Source organism: Argiope bruennichi, chromosome 3 (genome assembly GCF_947563725.1).
Source record: "Argiope bruennichi chromosome 3, qqArgBrue1.1, whole genome shotgun sequence".
NCBI lineage: Eukaryota > Metazoa > Arthropoda > Arachnida > Araneae > Araneidae > Argiope > Argiope bruennichi.
This window is the reverse complement of record NC_079153.1, coordinates 60,631,021-60,649,592: the sequence shown is the minus strand read 5'-3', so window position 1 is coordinate 60,649,592 and position 18,572 is coordinate 60,631,021. Positions and strand designations below refer to the sequence as shown.

The 18,572-nt window shown below is 28.3% G+C and overlaps 1 protein-coding gene across 2 annotated transcripts in view; it reads right to left on the bottom strand.

Moving 5' to 3' along the window:
* Positions 1-620: 620 nt before the first annotated feature.
* LOC129963778 (long-chain-fatty-acid--CoA ligase 1-like) overlaps positions 621-18,572 on the bottom strand; it is a 35,435-nt gene continuing 17,483 nt past the window's right edge. For both annotated transcript variants that reach the window (XM_056078330.1, XM_056078331.1), the window contains exons 13-20: positions 17,085-17,214; positions 16,561-16,633; positions 15,022-15,110; positions 14,782-14,898; positions 11,762-11,905; positions 10,986-11,087; positions 9,428-9,499; positions 621-863 (exon numbers count right to left, since the gene is read on the bottom strand). In XM_056078330.1, the coding sequence (XP_055934305.1) occupies positions 717-863; positions 9,428-9,499; positions 10,986-11,087; positions 11,762-11,905; positions 14,782-14,898; positions 15,022-15,110; positions 16,561-16,633; positions 17,085-17,214 (874 nt within the window). In that variant the 3' untranslated portion in view covers positions 621-716. The remainder of the gene's footprint in view (positions 864-9,427; positions 9,500-10,985; positions 11,088-11,761; positions 11,906-14,781; positions 14,899-15,021; positions 15,111-16,560; positions 16,634-17,084; positions 17,215-18,572) is intronic.

Sequence of the window (18,572 nt, the reverse complement as noted above, 5' to 3'; positions counted from 1 at the left end):
AATATGCTTATACCAAAAACTGTTATCCCTGGATCAATGATCATCCGTATAGGATGACAAGAAATAGTCAGATATTCATTTTAATTATTTTGAGTGTAATAAAGTTTCTTCAATAATTTTTAAACACGAAGTGCAAATTCAAATTATTAGATTACCTAGAAACAAAAGTTTTTGATGGTAGAATAGATATGCCATGATCTCTACCATTGAGATCGTGATATGTTGATGGAACAAGATGTGATTGGCGCAAGATCTTTAATGGCACTATATCGTCACGAAATATCCTGATGGAACAAGATGTGATTGGCACAAGATCTTTAATGGCACTATATCGTCACGAAATATCCAGACTGAATTTTGAAAATTCATGTATACAATAAGCAGAAACAGGTGCAAGATAGTTTTAATATCTGTCAAATTCAATGCTTAAAAATAGTTTATTGAGGAAATCATAATGGTCAATTGTGCATATGTGATTTAATTGAAGCTAAACACTTCCATATTCCTGACAAATCAGATGATTACCTAATACAAACAGTCTGCAATGAAATATGAAAGAATATATGGAAAGATAATTTGGAGAATTAAGAAAAAAAAATTGTAATATTCAAACTAAAGCATTTGTTAAATTTTCAAAGAAAGAAATGATATTTTATTTTTTATAAAAATTACAAAAACTATTAAATGATACACAAAATTCTTTTATACAGTAGATTTTAAACGCATTCATTATAACTGCTATACAAAATTTCAATCTCTTTTGCAAAGTACTTTTTGCAAAAATCTCTCTTCATTTTCAATGTTGGAGTAAGAAAACCAGCTTCGAATGTCAAAACCTCAGGATGGCAATGTATGGCTTTAACCTGCAAAAGGAAAGAGAAATATATTCCGAATCTTAGGTGCCAGCATTGATATAGTTTATCTTACGATAATCTAATTTTTATTGGCTAGTAATTTATGCATAATCCACTGCTAATCGATATGCCCAAAAAATATAATAAATCTACGTAATATATATGAAAATTCTAGAATATAATAAATGAAATAATTTTATGTTATTTAATTAAATGAAATAATTTTATCCTTTCACTTGAAATATTTTATAAATGAATGATGCTTTATTTTTATGTCCAGGACAAGAATAAAGTTCAGGAATGGGAATGTTTTTTGAATACAACAATACCTTTCTGTCGATTTGTTAATTCAGATTTAATCTTTCATATTTATGTTTTTGGATTTTTTTTTTTTTTTTGGATTTTTGGATTTTTTATTATTATTATTTTAGAAGCGTTTTCAATTATAAACACAAAAAAGATGAAACAATTTTTTCAGTAAATACGAGCAGTTTATTTTGAAAATGGGGCAAATCCATTTTTTGTTATTGCGAGATATTTAAAGGTTTGCGTTTTAATAAATTTAAAAATATTGGTAAGTATTAATAGATATATTTTTTTGTATTTTATGGTACCAGATAATGTAAGTTCGTAATCCAATAGTGTTTATAGTGCTGATTAAAAAAATAAGAGTTTTATTATAACTAAATGGACTTGCCTCACTTTCAAAATTAATGAATTATTTTGAACGTACATTTAATTGGGAAATATTTCAGTTGCATCAGCCATTTTTAATAATAAAAACAAAATACCATTAAAATTTTTATAAATATTTAACCATTTGATAAAAAGTGAAACAAAATAAAGAATATTTTTGTAGAAAATATAACATAACAAAAAACAATTCAGTTTTATTAAGAATTTCAATGAAATTATAAATTTTTAGTTTATAATTAGGTATAATTAAATTGAATTTTATTCAGGGTTTAACATTTTAAAATGTTCATGATGGACGGGAGGTATATATGGTAATAAATCCATCATATCCTTGTATTTTTCAGATGTAATAAATCTCATTTTTTCATACATAAAAGATAATTTTATATTTCTGAAATTACTTGGAATTATTTACCTTCCTCGTTGTGTTGACAAATCGATAATTTTAAATTCAAAATCTTGTTCTATCGAAATTTTGTTGAAAATTTTGTATGATACACCCTTTGTAAATCTGATCCATCATATAGTTAATCAATTCACGATTTCTCCATAGGTATTTTTCTTTCTTTTTAAAGCCGCGTTTTCCAGAGATTGGGTTGAAAATAAATTTCCACGTTTAATTTTATGTACTAAAAATTTATTGTGTTTTTGACAATTTTGTATTACTTTATAATAATCCTGGGGAATATGCAAGGAACTGGTTTCTGGATTGAATAGTTACTGGATAGTTCCACTCCAAAATCACAATCATTCGGTAGAAATGAATGTCCTGACAATAAAAATTTGTGATCAATGATATTTATTTCATTGTCATTGGACTGAATAATTGGTGAGGGAAGTAAACATATTATTATCGACACACAAAATTAAGATATACTTTTTATTATTTATTAAATACTGTACAACCTCCGATTTTCAATATCAATAATAGATAAAAAGAAACATCCTAGATTTCAGACAAGATGTCAAACGGCCCCATTTGCTTCACCATACAGCAACCGGAGCTAAATTTTGCCGTAATATATTGGGTAAAATATAATTTCAATCCAAGATGGACTTGCACCACTTTCAAAATAAACAGATTTTCAATACTGTTAAGAGCTAAAACTTCCATCTCCCAAATACTAGAATCTAAATTTTTTTACTATAAATTTTTTACGCATAAAAAGATCATAACAAGTTTTATCTATAACTGCCATTACCCCCATTTTTTTCAAAAATGGACTTGGCCCACTTTCAAAATAAACGGCACATAAAATAGTTTTTGAGAAGCAGTGGAATTTATAGTAAATTTTAATTAAATGTGTCCAAAAGATTAATACTATATGCCAAATTGTAATGCCACAATCTTAATTTTCTTCGAAGCCAAGTTATAACAAATAATAATCTATGAAAAGGCCCTTACTTTTAAAAAATTTAAAGTGCAACTAAATTATGGGGGAAAATGTGTATAAATATGTTATTTTTTTAATTTACGACTGATATAAACGCTTATAAATGATAAAGTATTTCGCCAACTGTAACACTCTCAACTGAAGCCAGCGCGCCAACCTCCTCGCCCATCACGGCGGCAGTACGAGGCTAACCGCAAAACTGTAAACCTTGTGAAACCAAGCCGATTGCGAGATTTTCTTATGTTAAGCTTGTAAATATAAATATTGACTAAGTGTGTGTTTTGTGTAAGTGGTTGTGTATTAAATTCTTTTTAATTGGTTAGAGCTCGTTTTCATTGCATTACTCTTACATAACTAAAACTTTTGTAGTATTCACCTCTCTTTGAAGCCTATATTGTAACTTTCCGATAATTATCTATTAGATCTTTTTATGAGAAATTTTTATGAAAAACAAAGTTTAGAACCAATTGCAATTGTTAAAGATTCCCTTTCATTGAAAAACATGTTTCCTATAATCTCAAGAGATTGAAAGTTTTCACGGCGATTGATTTGACCTTCATTTTCTTATTTTACAATTGTTTCTTATTTGGGTAAAAATGTTTTGCTTTTCGAGGAATTTTTGTTTTTTGGGAGAGAATGACATTTGGAAACATTAGTTATCTCATTTTCAATTAATGTCAATTCACTTAACGTTTAACTTTTCATTCACAACTTTAAACAATTTATAACCATAAATATAACTTTATAACCCTACATAATTAAAATAAATCACAAGTATAAATGATCCTAAATGCATTGAACTAACTCTACAAAATGTTGTTTCAGACTTTCTTAGCGTGCCATTAAAATATCCATTTGTATTTTTCTTTTTTCTAAGCAGATATACAGTATTCATTGATCTGACAATTTCTTAAAAATATGCTTTATTTCGTCTATTATATGCTGTAAGGGCTCTGCTACCATATCCTTGAATGCTTTTGCTTGTTGATACTTGCACCAACCATTAGCATCATTCGGGTTTTGACAATGTAACTATAAAGAAACACTGCAATAAGAGTACTTTTGTAAATTGGATTTGTTGCTGCGAATTATAATTTCGTAGAAGTTTTATAATTTATTGATGTCAGTTTTCCTTTTCTTATTAGTTCTTTTGTACATTCTTTTGATTAGAGTCTTTGAATTCTGGCTCCAACTCTTTGATATACAGTGGCTCAAAAAATTGAGAGTACACCTTATTTTTACTTCATAAATCCGACTTTCAATATAAATAACACATTACCGGGAAGTGCAAACTTGATTTTATTTTTACACATAACAAATGGTTTAATTTAGAGTAAAAATAAAGACAAATCAACTAAAAATTTCTAAATTGAAAATTTTCAGAAGCATTTTAAATAAACATACGCATAATTTTGCCTCAAAAAATTGAGAATACACCAATGAAATATTTGCAATATCACGCATAGAAACAAAGTGTCACTATTAAATTGCATATCTTTTGGCTCTTATAATGGTCTCTAAACGTCATGGTACCGATTCGACCAATTTTTAGTGGTATCTGAAGATATTTTACCCTATTCTTCTTGTGCACCACTTGTTTTAAATGGGTTTTGTTTCTAATTTTGTATTTTTGAACCCCTTTTTCGGGTATGGCCCATGAATATTTAATGGCATTGATGTCGGGGTACTGTGGTGGTGTGTGTAACTGCTATTTATAATGAAAAAGACACCATATTTTGAAGTTACGTGTATTCTGTTTGGGGTCGTTGTCTCACTGGAAAATGAAATTTCCATCTAAACCCATATTTTTAGCACTTTCCTTTAGGTTTCTGAGAAGTATATCCAAGTAAACCGTATCATTTATAATTCCATCTATAAAAATTAAATTTCCTACCCCGAATGAAGCCATGTAACCTCAAATAATCAGGAAGTCACCATCATGTTTAACTGTAGGATGTAAATTTTTTAGATACAAAGCAGTATTAGGCTTTCTCCATACAGTAAGATGGTTGTCACTGCCAAAAAAGTTGAGGTTTCTTTCATTACTAAATATAGATTTCTTCCAAAGGTTATTGGTCTTCAATTGATGAGTTTTTGCAAACTTCAAATGCTTTTTCTGAATTTGCAAGCTGATGAACGGTTTCTCTCTAAAAATGCTACTTTTATATCCAGTTTGTTTAATGGCATTTAGCACAGTTTCAGCACTTACACTTCTGCCTATGATTTGAAAAGTTTTTGCAATAAGTTGGATGAACCATATGGTAGCAGCAATATAAAGGAAAGTGTTAAAAATTTGGGTTTAGATGGAAATTCCATTTTCCAGCAGGACAACAACCCCAAACAGAATGCACGTAACGTCAAAAGATGATGTCTTTCCCATTGTAAACAACAATTACACACACCACCACAGTACCCTGACATCAATGCCATTGAATATTTGTTGGGGATACTCGAAAAAGTGGTTCAAAAATACAAAATTAGAAACAAAACCCATTTAAAACAAATGGTGCAAGAAGAATGGGGTAAAATATCTTCAGATACCACCAAAAATGGGTCGAATCGATACCATGACGTTTAGAGACCATTATAAGAGCCAAAAGACATGCAAATAAATACTGACACGTTCTTTTTATGCTAAATATTACAAGAATTTCATTGGTGTATTCTCAATTTTTTGAGGTGAAATTATGCGTATGTTTACTTAAAATGCTTCTGAAACTTTTCAATTTAGAAGTTTTTTGTTGATTTTTCTTTGTTTTTACTCTAAATTAAACAATTTGTTATGTGTAAAAATAAAAACAAGTTTGCACTTCCCGTTAATGTGTTATTTATATTGAAAGTCGCATTTATCAAGTAAACGTAAGGTGTACTCTCAATTTTTTGAGCCACTGTATATGCCCAATACAATATAAGTTTTTTTCAAAATTCATATCATAAATTGCTTTTACCATATTATACAGGGTGTTTATAAAGTCCCGGACCCATTTTGATGTTTAATAACTCATAAAATAGTAAAGATAGATTTAAATTAATAACATAAATGGTTAAATAGACTCAAAAAGTTTCATGACCCTTGTCAATGAACTTCCACGTGTGCCCCCTTCGTCACACGGAGAATATCAAGTCGATAGTCAATTTCACGCCAGGTAGCGGCAAGCATGTCGGCATCCACAGAGCCATTTGCGCACATTATGGCGATTAACAATGCCAGAAACATGAAAGGATGCTTCATCGGAGAACATTATGCTCTTCAGAAAATCAGCAGCATCTTCTATCTTCCTTAGCATATCTGTTGCAAAGGCCATCCTCCTAGGCCTATCGTTCGGTTCCAAAACTTGAACAATTTGAACTTTGTATGCATGCAGTCTTAATTTTTTTCTTAATAACCTTCTACACCGTCGAAATTGGCATATCCAATTCTGTTGCCGCTGATCTCACAGATATTCTAGGATTGTGTAAAAATGTCTCTCTGACACGCTCAACATCAAAATCACTTGTGCAAGGACGTCTGGAACGTTTCTTATCTTCGATACTTCCAATTTCTAGAAAATTCTTTTTCCACCGCAAGATGCTGTTTTTGGATGGAGGATCTTTTTGGTAAATTCTTCTGAAATTTCTCTGTGCTTGCACTATCGATTTCATTTCTATGACTCCCCATAAAATCTGTGCTTTCTCTTGTGGTGTAGGCATTCTCCTTAATATCCGCTCGAATAAAACATCACATACAAAAGTACTACATAGAACAAACACATCAAAAGTAAACATAACATTGCAATAGTTGCCAAAAACAAAAGAGAGAAAAATGCAATTAATAAGCAGACAATATTTAGAAAAGTACAGATATTTAGACTGGAAAATGAAATTATCTGAAATTAACCACACGCGCAGACGATATTTACAAAAGTAAAAATATTCAAACCTGAAAAGGAAAATATATGAGTTATTCCATCAATAAATGCCATAAGTGTGTTTACATCTTTATTATTTTATGAGTTATTAAACATCAAAATGGGTCCGGGACTTTATAAACACCCTGTATATTAAAAAGTAAGGAAATAGCAAAATGTTGCAATTTGAAGGCTAATTTTTGTTTCCGAATATTATTTCCGTTTTGATTGTTATAGAATAAATTCTAATATTTTAACTTTTTTCTTATACTCACAGAAAAAAAAATAGCTAAAGGTTTTAAAAAAGAAAAAAAAATCGATCTATAAAAAAAAATTAACAAATATATTTGATGTTTTTAACAAAGGCGGATACTTTGAATTCAATAGGAAACTTTAGGTTTTTTTAAAAAATCTACAACTTCATAATTTTTAGTCAAATTTTTGAAAATGGAAAATTGATTTAAAAAAGCTTTTCAAGTGCTTAGAAACTGTAAAATCAATAAACTAAACTATTTAAAATAAAATGCTTAAGTTGGAATTATAACTGTAAGCATATCAAATGAAATTTAAGTTATTACGATATGCACGCTGCTTCCGAATATTTATGTTTATGTGATTTCTGTATTTTCTTACCATATACAGCGATACCTCGTAATTTTTAACAACGAGAAGCTTTTATGAAAAAAGATTCAGGAGCTCTAATTCTCAGAATTATTCATTTTGAAGATATAAAGGCGAATTATATGTTCATGGATTCACGTCACATAATTTATGAATATTTGCCATTACTAACATATCAAATGGGTTTTTTTTCCTCCTTAACCTAAATTTTACAACAATGGAAAAAAGTAAAAACTAATTATTTTTTCAAAAGGAACATTTTTCTAAGTAGTCATAAATAGTTTCAACGATACAGCGAGATGTAGATAATCACTATAAAATTTTCGAATGAAAATTTAAAGATAGGAAAAAAGGAGCAGAATTTGATGTAAAACTTTGCTGCCGCTCAGTTGGAATAAAATTCCAGCAAGTTCATAGGATTTTTAGATGATCCAAATTTAACTAGTGTAAGATTTCGTTTAAGACCTTCTACTATTCTAAAGGAACTTCTCTTCTGTCCCTCTCTGCAAAAATGGCTTACTTCCTTTCTAAGGTACGAAACGATCGAGTGATCATGCTCTTTCAGTATTCTAATTATCTTTATCATTCTTTTTTTTTCTGCTCAGACTAAATTACAAACAGCATGCGTGTATCGATTTTTTTTAATTAAATTTATTTTCTTTCCTTTTCATTTTATAAATTCTCAGAATTTACATTTTTAAAAAAAGGTATTTAGGTCTTAACTTACTTTTATAAATAAAATTAAACTTCTTTAGACTATTCAGCTTTGTTTCATGCTCTCATTTGTGTAAGAAAGTATTTTCATGATGAAGCTGTCTACATTTTACATCCACTTAAAGACGATAGCAATCCATATTTACTATCATTCTTGATCAGCTTGTTAACTAGCAATGAGGAAATATTGCATAATTATTTTTTTAATCTAACTATAAATTTAAGCTGGCCTTTTATATGTTTAAAGATGCCAAGTAGTCAAGGTTAGAAAGCAATGCGGCTGCTACGGTAAACAATGGAAGAAAAGATACCGAAGGGTAACTAGCCAAACTATCCTTTGTGAATTGCATATTGGCAATACGCTCAAAAGGCATACTAAAGAAGAGTTTAACTCAAGTTTTTATGAAATCCCTGAAGATCTCGCTACGCCTATAGACAAATGAGTTTCATTGAGAAGCCTCCAAACTCTATCATGTCCTATGAATAGTTTTCACATGTAACCATGTAACTTCATGTGTTAATTATCATCAGTAATACCTGTGATTGTCACTTTATTACACTGGCAAGCACCAAAGTAATTGGACGTTTCATTTCTCATGCCTATTTTCGAAAAAGTAAAACTCAGTCAACATTCTTTTTATCTGAATGAAATAAAAGTTTATCTTCTAAGAGCTGAGTGAAATAAAAGTTACAGCAAGAGCAAATTTGTTTAAGTAACATTTAAATATCAACACATAAATATTTCATAATGAAGTTATAAGTCATTTATGAAATAACTTATTGCATACTTGTAGAGTAGCTGAACCATTATTTTTTTTCTTTTATATTTAGGATGTTAAAGTAATAAGATACATGCAACTTACACATTGGTGACATACAACATACAAAGTTTGAACCCCCCCCTTTCTCTCTCTCATACACAAGGAAATAATTATTCTTTCGTAAATAAATAATTATAATGCAAGTAATTCTGCTTTCTTATAATATTTGTTATAGATCCTGATTTATATTAATTGCTAATAAAGATATAATTATTAATGCCAAGGGCAATCGAAACAAACAGCAGATCTTATGCTTCAACGAGCTAAAGGGAGAATCCATTTTCTTGATTCTATGTTAAAGCAGCCATAAATTAAAATTATTAGTAATTTTATTTACCATCAATCTAAAGTGCAATGATTTGGAGAAAAAAGAACAACCATTGCATGATTCGGAGTTCGACTTTACATTTTCTTTCAAAATTTTTTTGAAGGTAAATTACCTGTTCAATTGAATTAAGTCCAAGTTCTTTTCCTCTTCTCAGCATGTCTTCAAAAATAAGTTTTTTAACTGCCTGTGCACAGAAAAAAATAGTTACATATTCAAAAGAAATTTAAAAAGGTGTCTCATAAATAATTTATACAATAAAGATAATTGGCAAAATCAAAAATTAGTTGTCCAGTTCCAACAACTGGTGTATATATATATATATATATATATATATATATTAATTCTATCTAACTTTCGCGCTTCAGCACTGTATTATTATTCCCTTTTAACTTTCTTTGGTGACCAACTGATTCATTTCGAATAATACTAGTAAAATTTTCAAATAAATATTTTATATAATTTAATATCTTAAAACTTCTTCAAACAAAATATTTTTTAAGCTTTAAATTTTAAGCGTTATATTACTTATATTGCTATAGATGCCTTATGATATTCTGTAGTATATACGTCTTTAATATTCTGTAAGCTCTCTTAAAATTTGAACTTGAAATTGAAACGGAAATACTAAAACTTCAATAAACCTAAAAACTTATATTTTTGAAACCAAACACATTTTTTAAAAAATATGATTAAAGACAATCGTATCTTTTAGCACAAAAATCTTATGTGCATTACAAACAAAAATTTTATTGTTTGCTCAATATCTCAAAGAATTATTTATTAAAAAGATTCTCTGGTTCATTATAAAATTCAATTTTCAGTTTTATTTTCAAAATGATTTAAATGTGCCTTAAGTAATATTTTATTTTATTTTATCTGTAAATGTAGTTATGAAAACAATTATGATGTTTGAATTTTATACAATTCTTCTATCCTTTGGATCATTTGCAGTCAAGCAATCTTGATTGTTTAACATTTCAATCTTCAGCAATCAAACCGATAGACTTATAATGCTTTGAATATCATTATTTCAGGACAATTATCAATTTCTTTATTTTAGGCTAATCAGAATTAAGAAAATTCCTGGCGTCGAATTCACGTATTTTCTTCAAGACGATCTAAAGAGCATGCAATTCTACAAGCAAACTTATTTTTTTCAGATTTCAGTAATGGAAGAAAATCACGCAATTAGACATTTGCTGAAGCAAAAATAACTGTTTGAAATTAATTGAAACTTTGTATAAATGTATCTCCATGCACATTACAAAATATTTATTGAACTTTGAAATCTGTGATCACCGATTTAACATACATTAAGATTATAGATTTGGTAAATAAAACAGTTGAGATTTAAAAAGACTATAAATCTTTCTTTCCTACAAACAAATTTTATTTAAAAAATGCCAATAAATAAACTTAAAAAAATGGAATTTACACACTTTCAGGTGAAAAGTAAATTTAGTCTAGAGCGGTATAACACTTCGATCTACTATAAAAGGTCTGATATCATCTATTAAATGATAGCAAAATGATTGATTAAATTACATCTGAATGATATGGAACTTTACTTCTTGTTAACTGCCGAAATTGTCTGATTACGAAATATTTCAGAGAAAATGTATAAGTCAAAAAGAAAATTTTCAAAGTGACTAAAGTTTGGTTGGACTTACAGGATGGTTGCAAATTTCATTCCATAAATTGCATTTTAAATTTTCCTTGCACCACGACATTACAGTGTCTTTATCAGGGATCACAATGGCAACCAAGAAGTTCTGAAAATACTTACATAATTAATTTTATGGTTTTTATATTTCAAAATTTGAATGTATATTTCAGATACTATAAAATCTATCAATTTTCTGAGAGTCGATCATTAGGAAGAAATATTGAATCAATTATCAACAAATTAATTAAAGATATTGGAAATTTTTTAATCAATTCTAGAATCAAATAAAGGCTCATCGTACATATCGAATTTTCCATAGCAGTCGAAAATTTTGAATTCATCGATTCGTTGGTAGTTTCAGAAACACCTTTATCAGAGAAAAAAATATATACTTACAGTCACTTATAAAGCGTAAAGGAAATTTAGCTATATTTTTGCTAGTTAAGAGTCTGGAAATATTTATTGGGAATTAATAAATTTATTAAAATTTTTTTGCGTGCAAAATTTGATCTTAATTCAAAATTGATCAAATTTTTCCTCCAGAACAAAATCTCATTCCAGCATAACTAAAAATGGCTGTCCTCAATAAAAATCCAATATTCCTCAGAGAGTGTTCAAAACAAATTTCGATCAAATCAGTAAAATTAGAACTCAGCACCATTTCAACTAAAAATTTTAAAAAATGCATAAAATTATAATAATTAATTAAATGATAAATTATTTAAATAATTTTTATTCCCAAAATATTTATTCTATAAGTTTATGGAGTGTAAATTGTACCTTTAGACTCTCTCCATACACATAAACCTGCGAGACGAATTGGCTAAGAGCATAAATAGTTTCGATCTTTTCGGGAGCAACATATAAACCTTGTGCAAGCTTCAAAATATTCTTTTTCCTGTCTATTATTTTCAGTGTACCATTCTAGTAAAAGAAAAATTAAATTATATTTATCAAAACAAAATTTATTATATATTAAATAAGAAAACACAATTTTTCCTAATCTATGCTTCAACAAAGTTATTCATAATAACATATAAAAATCTACATGCGAAACGCATAACACTTCATATGAAAGATAGTAGGTTATTTTGAAAAATTGTGCACTGATTGCAATAATTTTTTATTCGTAAATATCTTATCTTAAGATAAATCATTTCTGCTACCATCGCAGACGATAATAACTTTAAGTAAAGAAAATAAAAAGCTTCAATTTACACTATGTATTCTAACGAATATATGTGTACAAAAAGAATCCATATATTAAAAAAAAATTATAAAAAAAGTTCCTTAATGTTATAAAAATAATCGAAACGAACAAGAAAAATTAAATTTAGGTTGGATAATTTTTTAGAAGCACGATCTTATTTTATCGCCACTATTACATAAAAACAATAATTACATTCGTCACTTAATACAGCATTCGATTACATTTTTTTCATGTATTCGAAGCTTTTTGTCTGTTTTATTTCTTTAATCAAGGATGTAAGCAACAATTAAATTTGACACATTCTATTCATCAGAAAAAAATGACTTTTTGTACTGAGGATAGTTGATTTGGTTTCAGACAACGAGTTATAGTAAAAATAAGAAAAACTAACTATTATAGAAATAAGTATTACGCTTTAAATTTATAACAAGATAGATTCACAAAAGAAAAGATTCAGCAATATAATCGTTTTCAAGACATCCATAAGTGTTCTAATAAACTGAAACAAATTAATATTGTTTAAACTAGAGCTTTAAAAAAACAATTAACAAATTATGTTTAGTTTATTTTTTAAGTAACAATATTGTTTATATCTGTCTTGTATGATTTTTATATATGTTTATGTATGGTTCTCTTTTTATTTTCTTGTAAATGAGAAACAATATCAAAATATTTGATTTGATCTATATTTTTTGCCACATATTCTACAAAATGCATCTCAAAAAAAGTGGAACTTTAGGTCCCTAAATATTACATTTATTTAAATCCAATTACTAAATTTCAATAAATTGCGTGGACAAGGGCATGAAAATATTTTTTCTTTTGTGTAAGTTAATTATAAAACGTAACCAAAGTTAAATTTTCATAGTATAAAATAATGTTAAAATGTATAATATAAAAATTTTAATCCGTAAAATGTTACTTTTACATCATCTATGCTACGACAAAGCAACACAAGCTTCTATCAAGAAAATTTTTAGCTATAGGTTTATTTCTAAATTTAGAGAGGTTTATCACAAATTAGATAGAAACACTTTAGAATATGCAAATTTATTTAATACTGAAAAACTGCGATATACGAATATATTTCAAGTAGTGCATCATTCAATCATCATAACTTGGAAAGAAATTTTTAATCACTCCTATTGCTGTTATCTTTAATTGGTTGACAGTTACTACTTCAACTTAATGAAGCAGGAAAGAAAAAAAAAATCAAAAATTTAACATTTGTGATACTTCAGAAATTTACTTTGTTTTCGAACAAGAAAATCAAATTCATTGCTTGCAAATGGAACGTGTTATGAAACCTACCTTAAAAATAGCATATTTTAACAAGTAGTATGTTTTAAAATGATAAAGATTTATGCTGCATGTAATCGTAGCACGTATATGAATGTATTATTAGAAAAATACAACTTTTTATAGGTATCGAAGATGTTTATACGGATAATCACTATAGCTAATACATTAATCATTTTTGTATTTTTATAGGTTATAGTAAACTTTTTATTATTTTCTGTTTCAAACCCTTTAATAATTTAATGATTCTTATATATGCATTAAATATTTTAATATGTTCTTGAATGTACTGTTGTGAAAGCTTATGAGCCAGTTAACAGCCACGCTACGAGCAACTGCTTTTGTATCGTGGTCATGCTACTGGGCTGCGAACCACAAGGTCCCAGGTTCTATCCTCGCTCATATCCATCAGCTACATTCCGCCACATTGATGACCTTGGACAATGAACCTTCAACCTTCGTAAAGCTGTTGTGGCGCCATCTACCTACAGCAACCCAAAGTCGTCAGACTCACTTGACGCAGCAGCAGCAACCACACACGCTCTCCATAACGCTTGGCGCTACTCAAGTGGGTACAGGCGCATTAAAATCAAGAGCCATATCATTCGTCTCACCTCCGACTCACTGGAGGGAAGAGTCTGTGGTGAACGCTTATGAGCCAGTTAACAGCTACGCTACCCGAGCAATTGCTTTTGCACCGTGGTCATGTTACTGGGCTGCGAACCACCAGGTCCCAGGTTCTATCCTCGCTCGTATCAATCCGCCACAGTACCATGAAAAAACAGGTGCTAGTCTGAGATATGAAAATGTGGTTTGAATCAATAAATGTTTTGCTCATATCCCTGCTAATTTTTCAGATTGAAACATGAAGATCTGTGTGTTCTTCAGATAAATGCAAAGGAAGATTTTTTTTTCAAACTGGCATTTTTACACTACAAGGCCATATGAAAATAATTTTTTATCGTTTCATTAACAACCTTCACGAGCAATGTATTCATACAATTTCCCATCTTATTTAATAAAACTTCGTATTTGTTAATATAACGCTCGATCCAATATTTAAGAAAATGAATGCTTTTTTCGCTTTTTTGAGATAAGCTGTGATACATTCATATGTAATGATAATTATTTTGATTAATTCAATGCAACTTTTTGGTGTTCCTAGCAAAAAATATTAAATGTCATATTAATAGTAACAACAAATTCTTCTCATTTTATCATACATACAAGTCATATTATATTATTTCTATTGAGACATTTTGAAAAAAAACGCCTATCAGCAGAAGCTTACTGGTAACCACATTCCAATGTCTCCCGAGTGTAGCCATCCATCTTTATCCAAGGTTTCTGCAGTTTTCTCTGGATCTTTCAGGTACTCTTTAAATACGCATTTACCTTTGATACATACCTAAATAAGATAAATAAGTAAATACAACACGATTTTCATCATATTTATACGTTTACGTTAGACCCTTCAGAGTAGTAGACATGAAACTTAACAGTAAAAAACACAAAATTATGTAAGTTATACCTCGCCTTTTGAATTCTTTGAAAAATAGCCCATATCTGGAACATCTACAAGTTTAATGATGCAACATGGAAGCGGCGCACCTGCACAACCTAAAAAAATATAGCAAAATACTAATATCGAAATTATTTTTCCTAGCAGATCATGAGAAGAAAATATATAATTAAAAACTAAGAAAAAATTTAATCTTTTAACAATATTTCAAGTGAAATAAATAAAAGAAAGCGAAAATTCTATTTTTAACAGAAAACTTCATCATAATAAGGTAGCTTTGATATAAAATCTGAATAAATTAAAATAAAAATGAATGCACTTTATGATTTGCTACATAAGGATGCACCCACTGTCCAACATAACAAAAGATAGAGACTATTAGGAATTATAAAAAGATCATTCAGAAAAAAAACAGGTTTGATATTCAGAATTATTTTAATATTAAAATATGAGTCAAAATTAGACAAATCATATCACGTATATGGTCAAAAACAAGTGCATTAGGCATTTATTTGTATCATTATGATGTACAACTGACTGAAAATATTATTTAAAAACTTCACTATTTGATGTGATATCTCATTTCAGTCGCACTATTTAATAACATCCATAAAGAATAAAAAGAAATGATGACAATGGAATTTTGAAATTTGATATCCTATCATTCGTACAAAGCCTTTTTGAAATTGTTATCCGATAGACTATTCATATTTCATTCGCTGTCCAACAATTCTTCTGGACAATTGATATGACATCTGAAAAGTGTAAGATATGATTAATTTATAATATTGATTTTTATATCGGTAAGTATGCTTATACCGATACCTAGATGATTATTAAACATGAAAATGTACGACAAACATTCATTTTAAAATTTTGACTCAGAGCCATACCTTCAATTAGTAAATGAAGAAAAAACTGCTTGCAGTAAGAAGACCTAAATACTAGCTATCATTACTTCAAGATAGAACTTCTTAAAAATATCAGTAAAAGATGCAACAAAGTTATCAGCTTCTTAAAAATATCAGTGGATTTAAAAATATCAGAAAGTATTCAGAATTCAAATTATTCCAATTCCAAAATTTTATTTTCATTTCCGAAAGCATAAAATATTATATAATATGTAACTGTCTCCCATGGTGAGCTTCTACGACTCTGTGATCATTATGACTTTTAAAGTGATATCTATAAAAAATTATCCCCCCTTTAGATCTAAAAATTTAGCTTGTGTTTGTTTCATAAAAAAGGCAAGTTTTCCTCCAATGTCCTCTCAACTTTGGAGGACATTTACCTCTAAGGCTTATAGCACTTACTGTAAATGCATTAATACCAGTCAAGTAATATCTTTTTTTTTTTTTTTCATTTTTACAATGAATCAAAGAGATACTAGGTTTGCTTTAGGGTTAACAAAAGATTTATTTTATTTTTCTGTTACTAAGAATTGCATAAAAGTTTCTAATATCTCTTGACAAACTTGGGGTAGGTTGGTGAAATCTGCCCCCTTTTTTTTCCCCCTCCAATAGACAGGTTAGCAATTTTTTTATTTACCATCGTAAGAGGAATCTAGCAAAATTCCACAGCATGGACCAGCACATTCGGTTTGCCCGTATATTTCTAAAACCTGGAAATAAATTTGATTAAATTATATGGTGTGATAAAAATTTAATTATTTCTATATTATTTGGATATGTTTCAGTAAAACGTAACTTAAGATTAAAAACTTTAAAAATTATATGTTAAGGAATGAAAAATCTATCTATCAGTAAAGAATTTTCATATATCAGCAAATGCTGATTTATTGCTGATATTATTATATTGCTGAACTATTCGAGTTTACACTGAAAAGTTATAACCTGTTATTTCTGAGATAATGGATGTAAATACATACCAGTTTATTCAAGGAAAAGCTATTAATTCACCATTTGTTCACCTTATTCTCGCTTTACAAGCGAGGAAAATTCAAAAATTAGCAATGATATCATTCAATTTTGCTTTCAGTATTTTAAGACATAATTATAATTTTTTATAATTCAAATACGTAGAAACGAGAAAGAAAAAAGAAAAAATTTTACCTTGCAGCCTACAAATTTTGTGTAGAATTCAACAACGTTGCTATAAATTGGAGCTGCACCGGTTATAACGAGGCGAAGGTTCTCTCCGAGGTTATCAAGAAAAGATTTGCAAGCCAATCTTTTTTCGGTTCTAAAAAAAAGCTGAAATTAGCAAAAAGTCTACCTACAAAAGTTTAATTTGTTAAATGTATATATGAGTTGGGTTTTTTTTTAATTTTTATCTACAATCACACATTTTGGTATTCTAACAAATAAAGTTCCAAAAATCAATCACTCTATACATTAGTAGTGACATGAGCTTTCTCAGTAAAAAAAATTAAGTGTAAAATTAAAAATTGTAGAGGGCTTTGTTTATTTATTCCCTTAAATAATAGTTGAATATCATTACGATATTACTAAAGAATATGAAAAAAAGACGTAATCTCATTCCTTAGCTTACAAGAATAAAAGAGAAACACAAAGCAAAACATTAGTTTAAAAAACAAATTTTACATTAACATTAAAAAACAATTTTTTGAATTTATGAAGATGTAAAAATAAATTATATACATTAAAATATTTTTAAATTACAGATAGGAAAAAAACAAGATTTTCTAAATTGTTAATTAATTAAGATTTTAATTAAAATTTCAAAAATGTTTCGCCGATGTGCTAATCCCAACCCCCCAACCCCCAGACTATGTGTGTCATACTTCGTAACTTTAAATCAAACAGTTTGTCCTGAAGAACATCAACAAATGGATGCACACACTCGCTTTCACCGTTAATAATATAAAAGTATATATACACCTACAAAAATCACTTGTTCATGGCCTGAAAAACAAAACGTACCTGTATATTTACTTTCACAATTGTATTAATATATCAAAAAGCCGTGCAAAAATTACATACTAAAAATCTTTGTTCAGTTTATATTATTAAGTATGCATGCTAACTTAAGAAAACATTAACATTAATTAATTTATAAATCAAATATTCGTCTGTATATAGTTAAAATTCTGCATAATTCAATACAGTTTTATTGTTCAAATCTCCATACTCTTTTAAGCATTATTCACAATCATTTATTTCTTTTTTAAAAAAATACTAATTTTGTAAGTATTTTTATAAGAATTCATATAATAAATTTATTTTCCACTTTTTTTTTATTTAAAGTTGCAAAAACAACTATAATAAGCAATTGTATTGAATTTCCAATGAATGTTAAAAATTATATATTTTGATAACAATATTAAAATAGCTATGATTTATAATCTCTTGACACACATCAATTAGATGCGGCAATTATATTTTGAAATCAGTTGCCGATTTTTCAAAACAGGAAACACCTAACATTACGAAGGTTTAAAAAAGGATATTTCGATTTTTCTGCTTAAAACATTTTTTCGTAACAATCCCGCAATATAATTTACATTGGAACTGAAGAACGCCAACAAATCGCCAAAATGAGTAGCTTTTAATTTTTAAACTAAATACTTGAAAATAGTT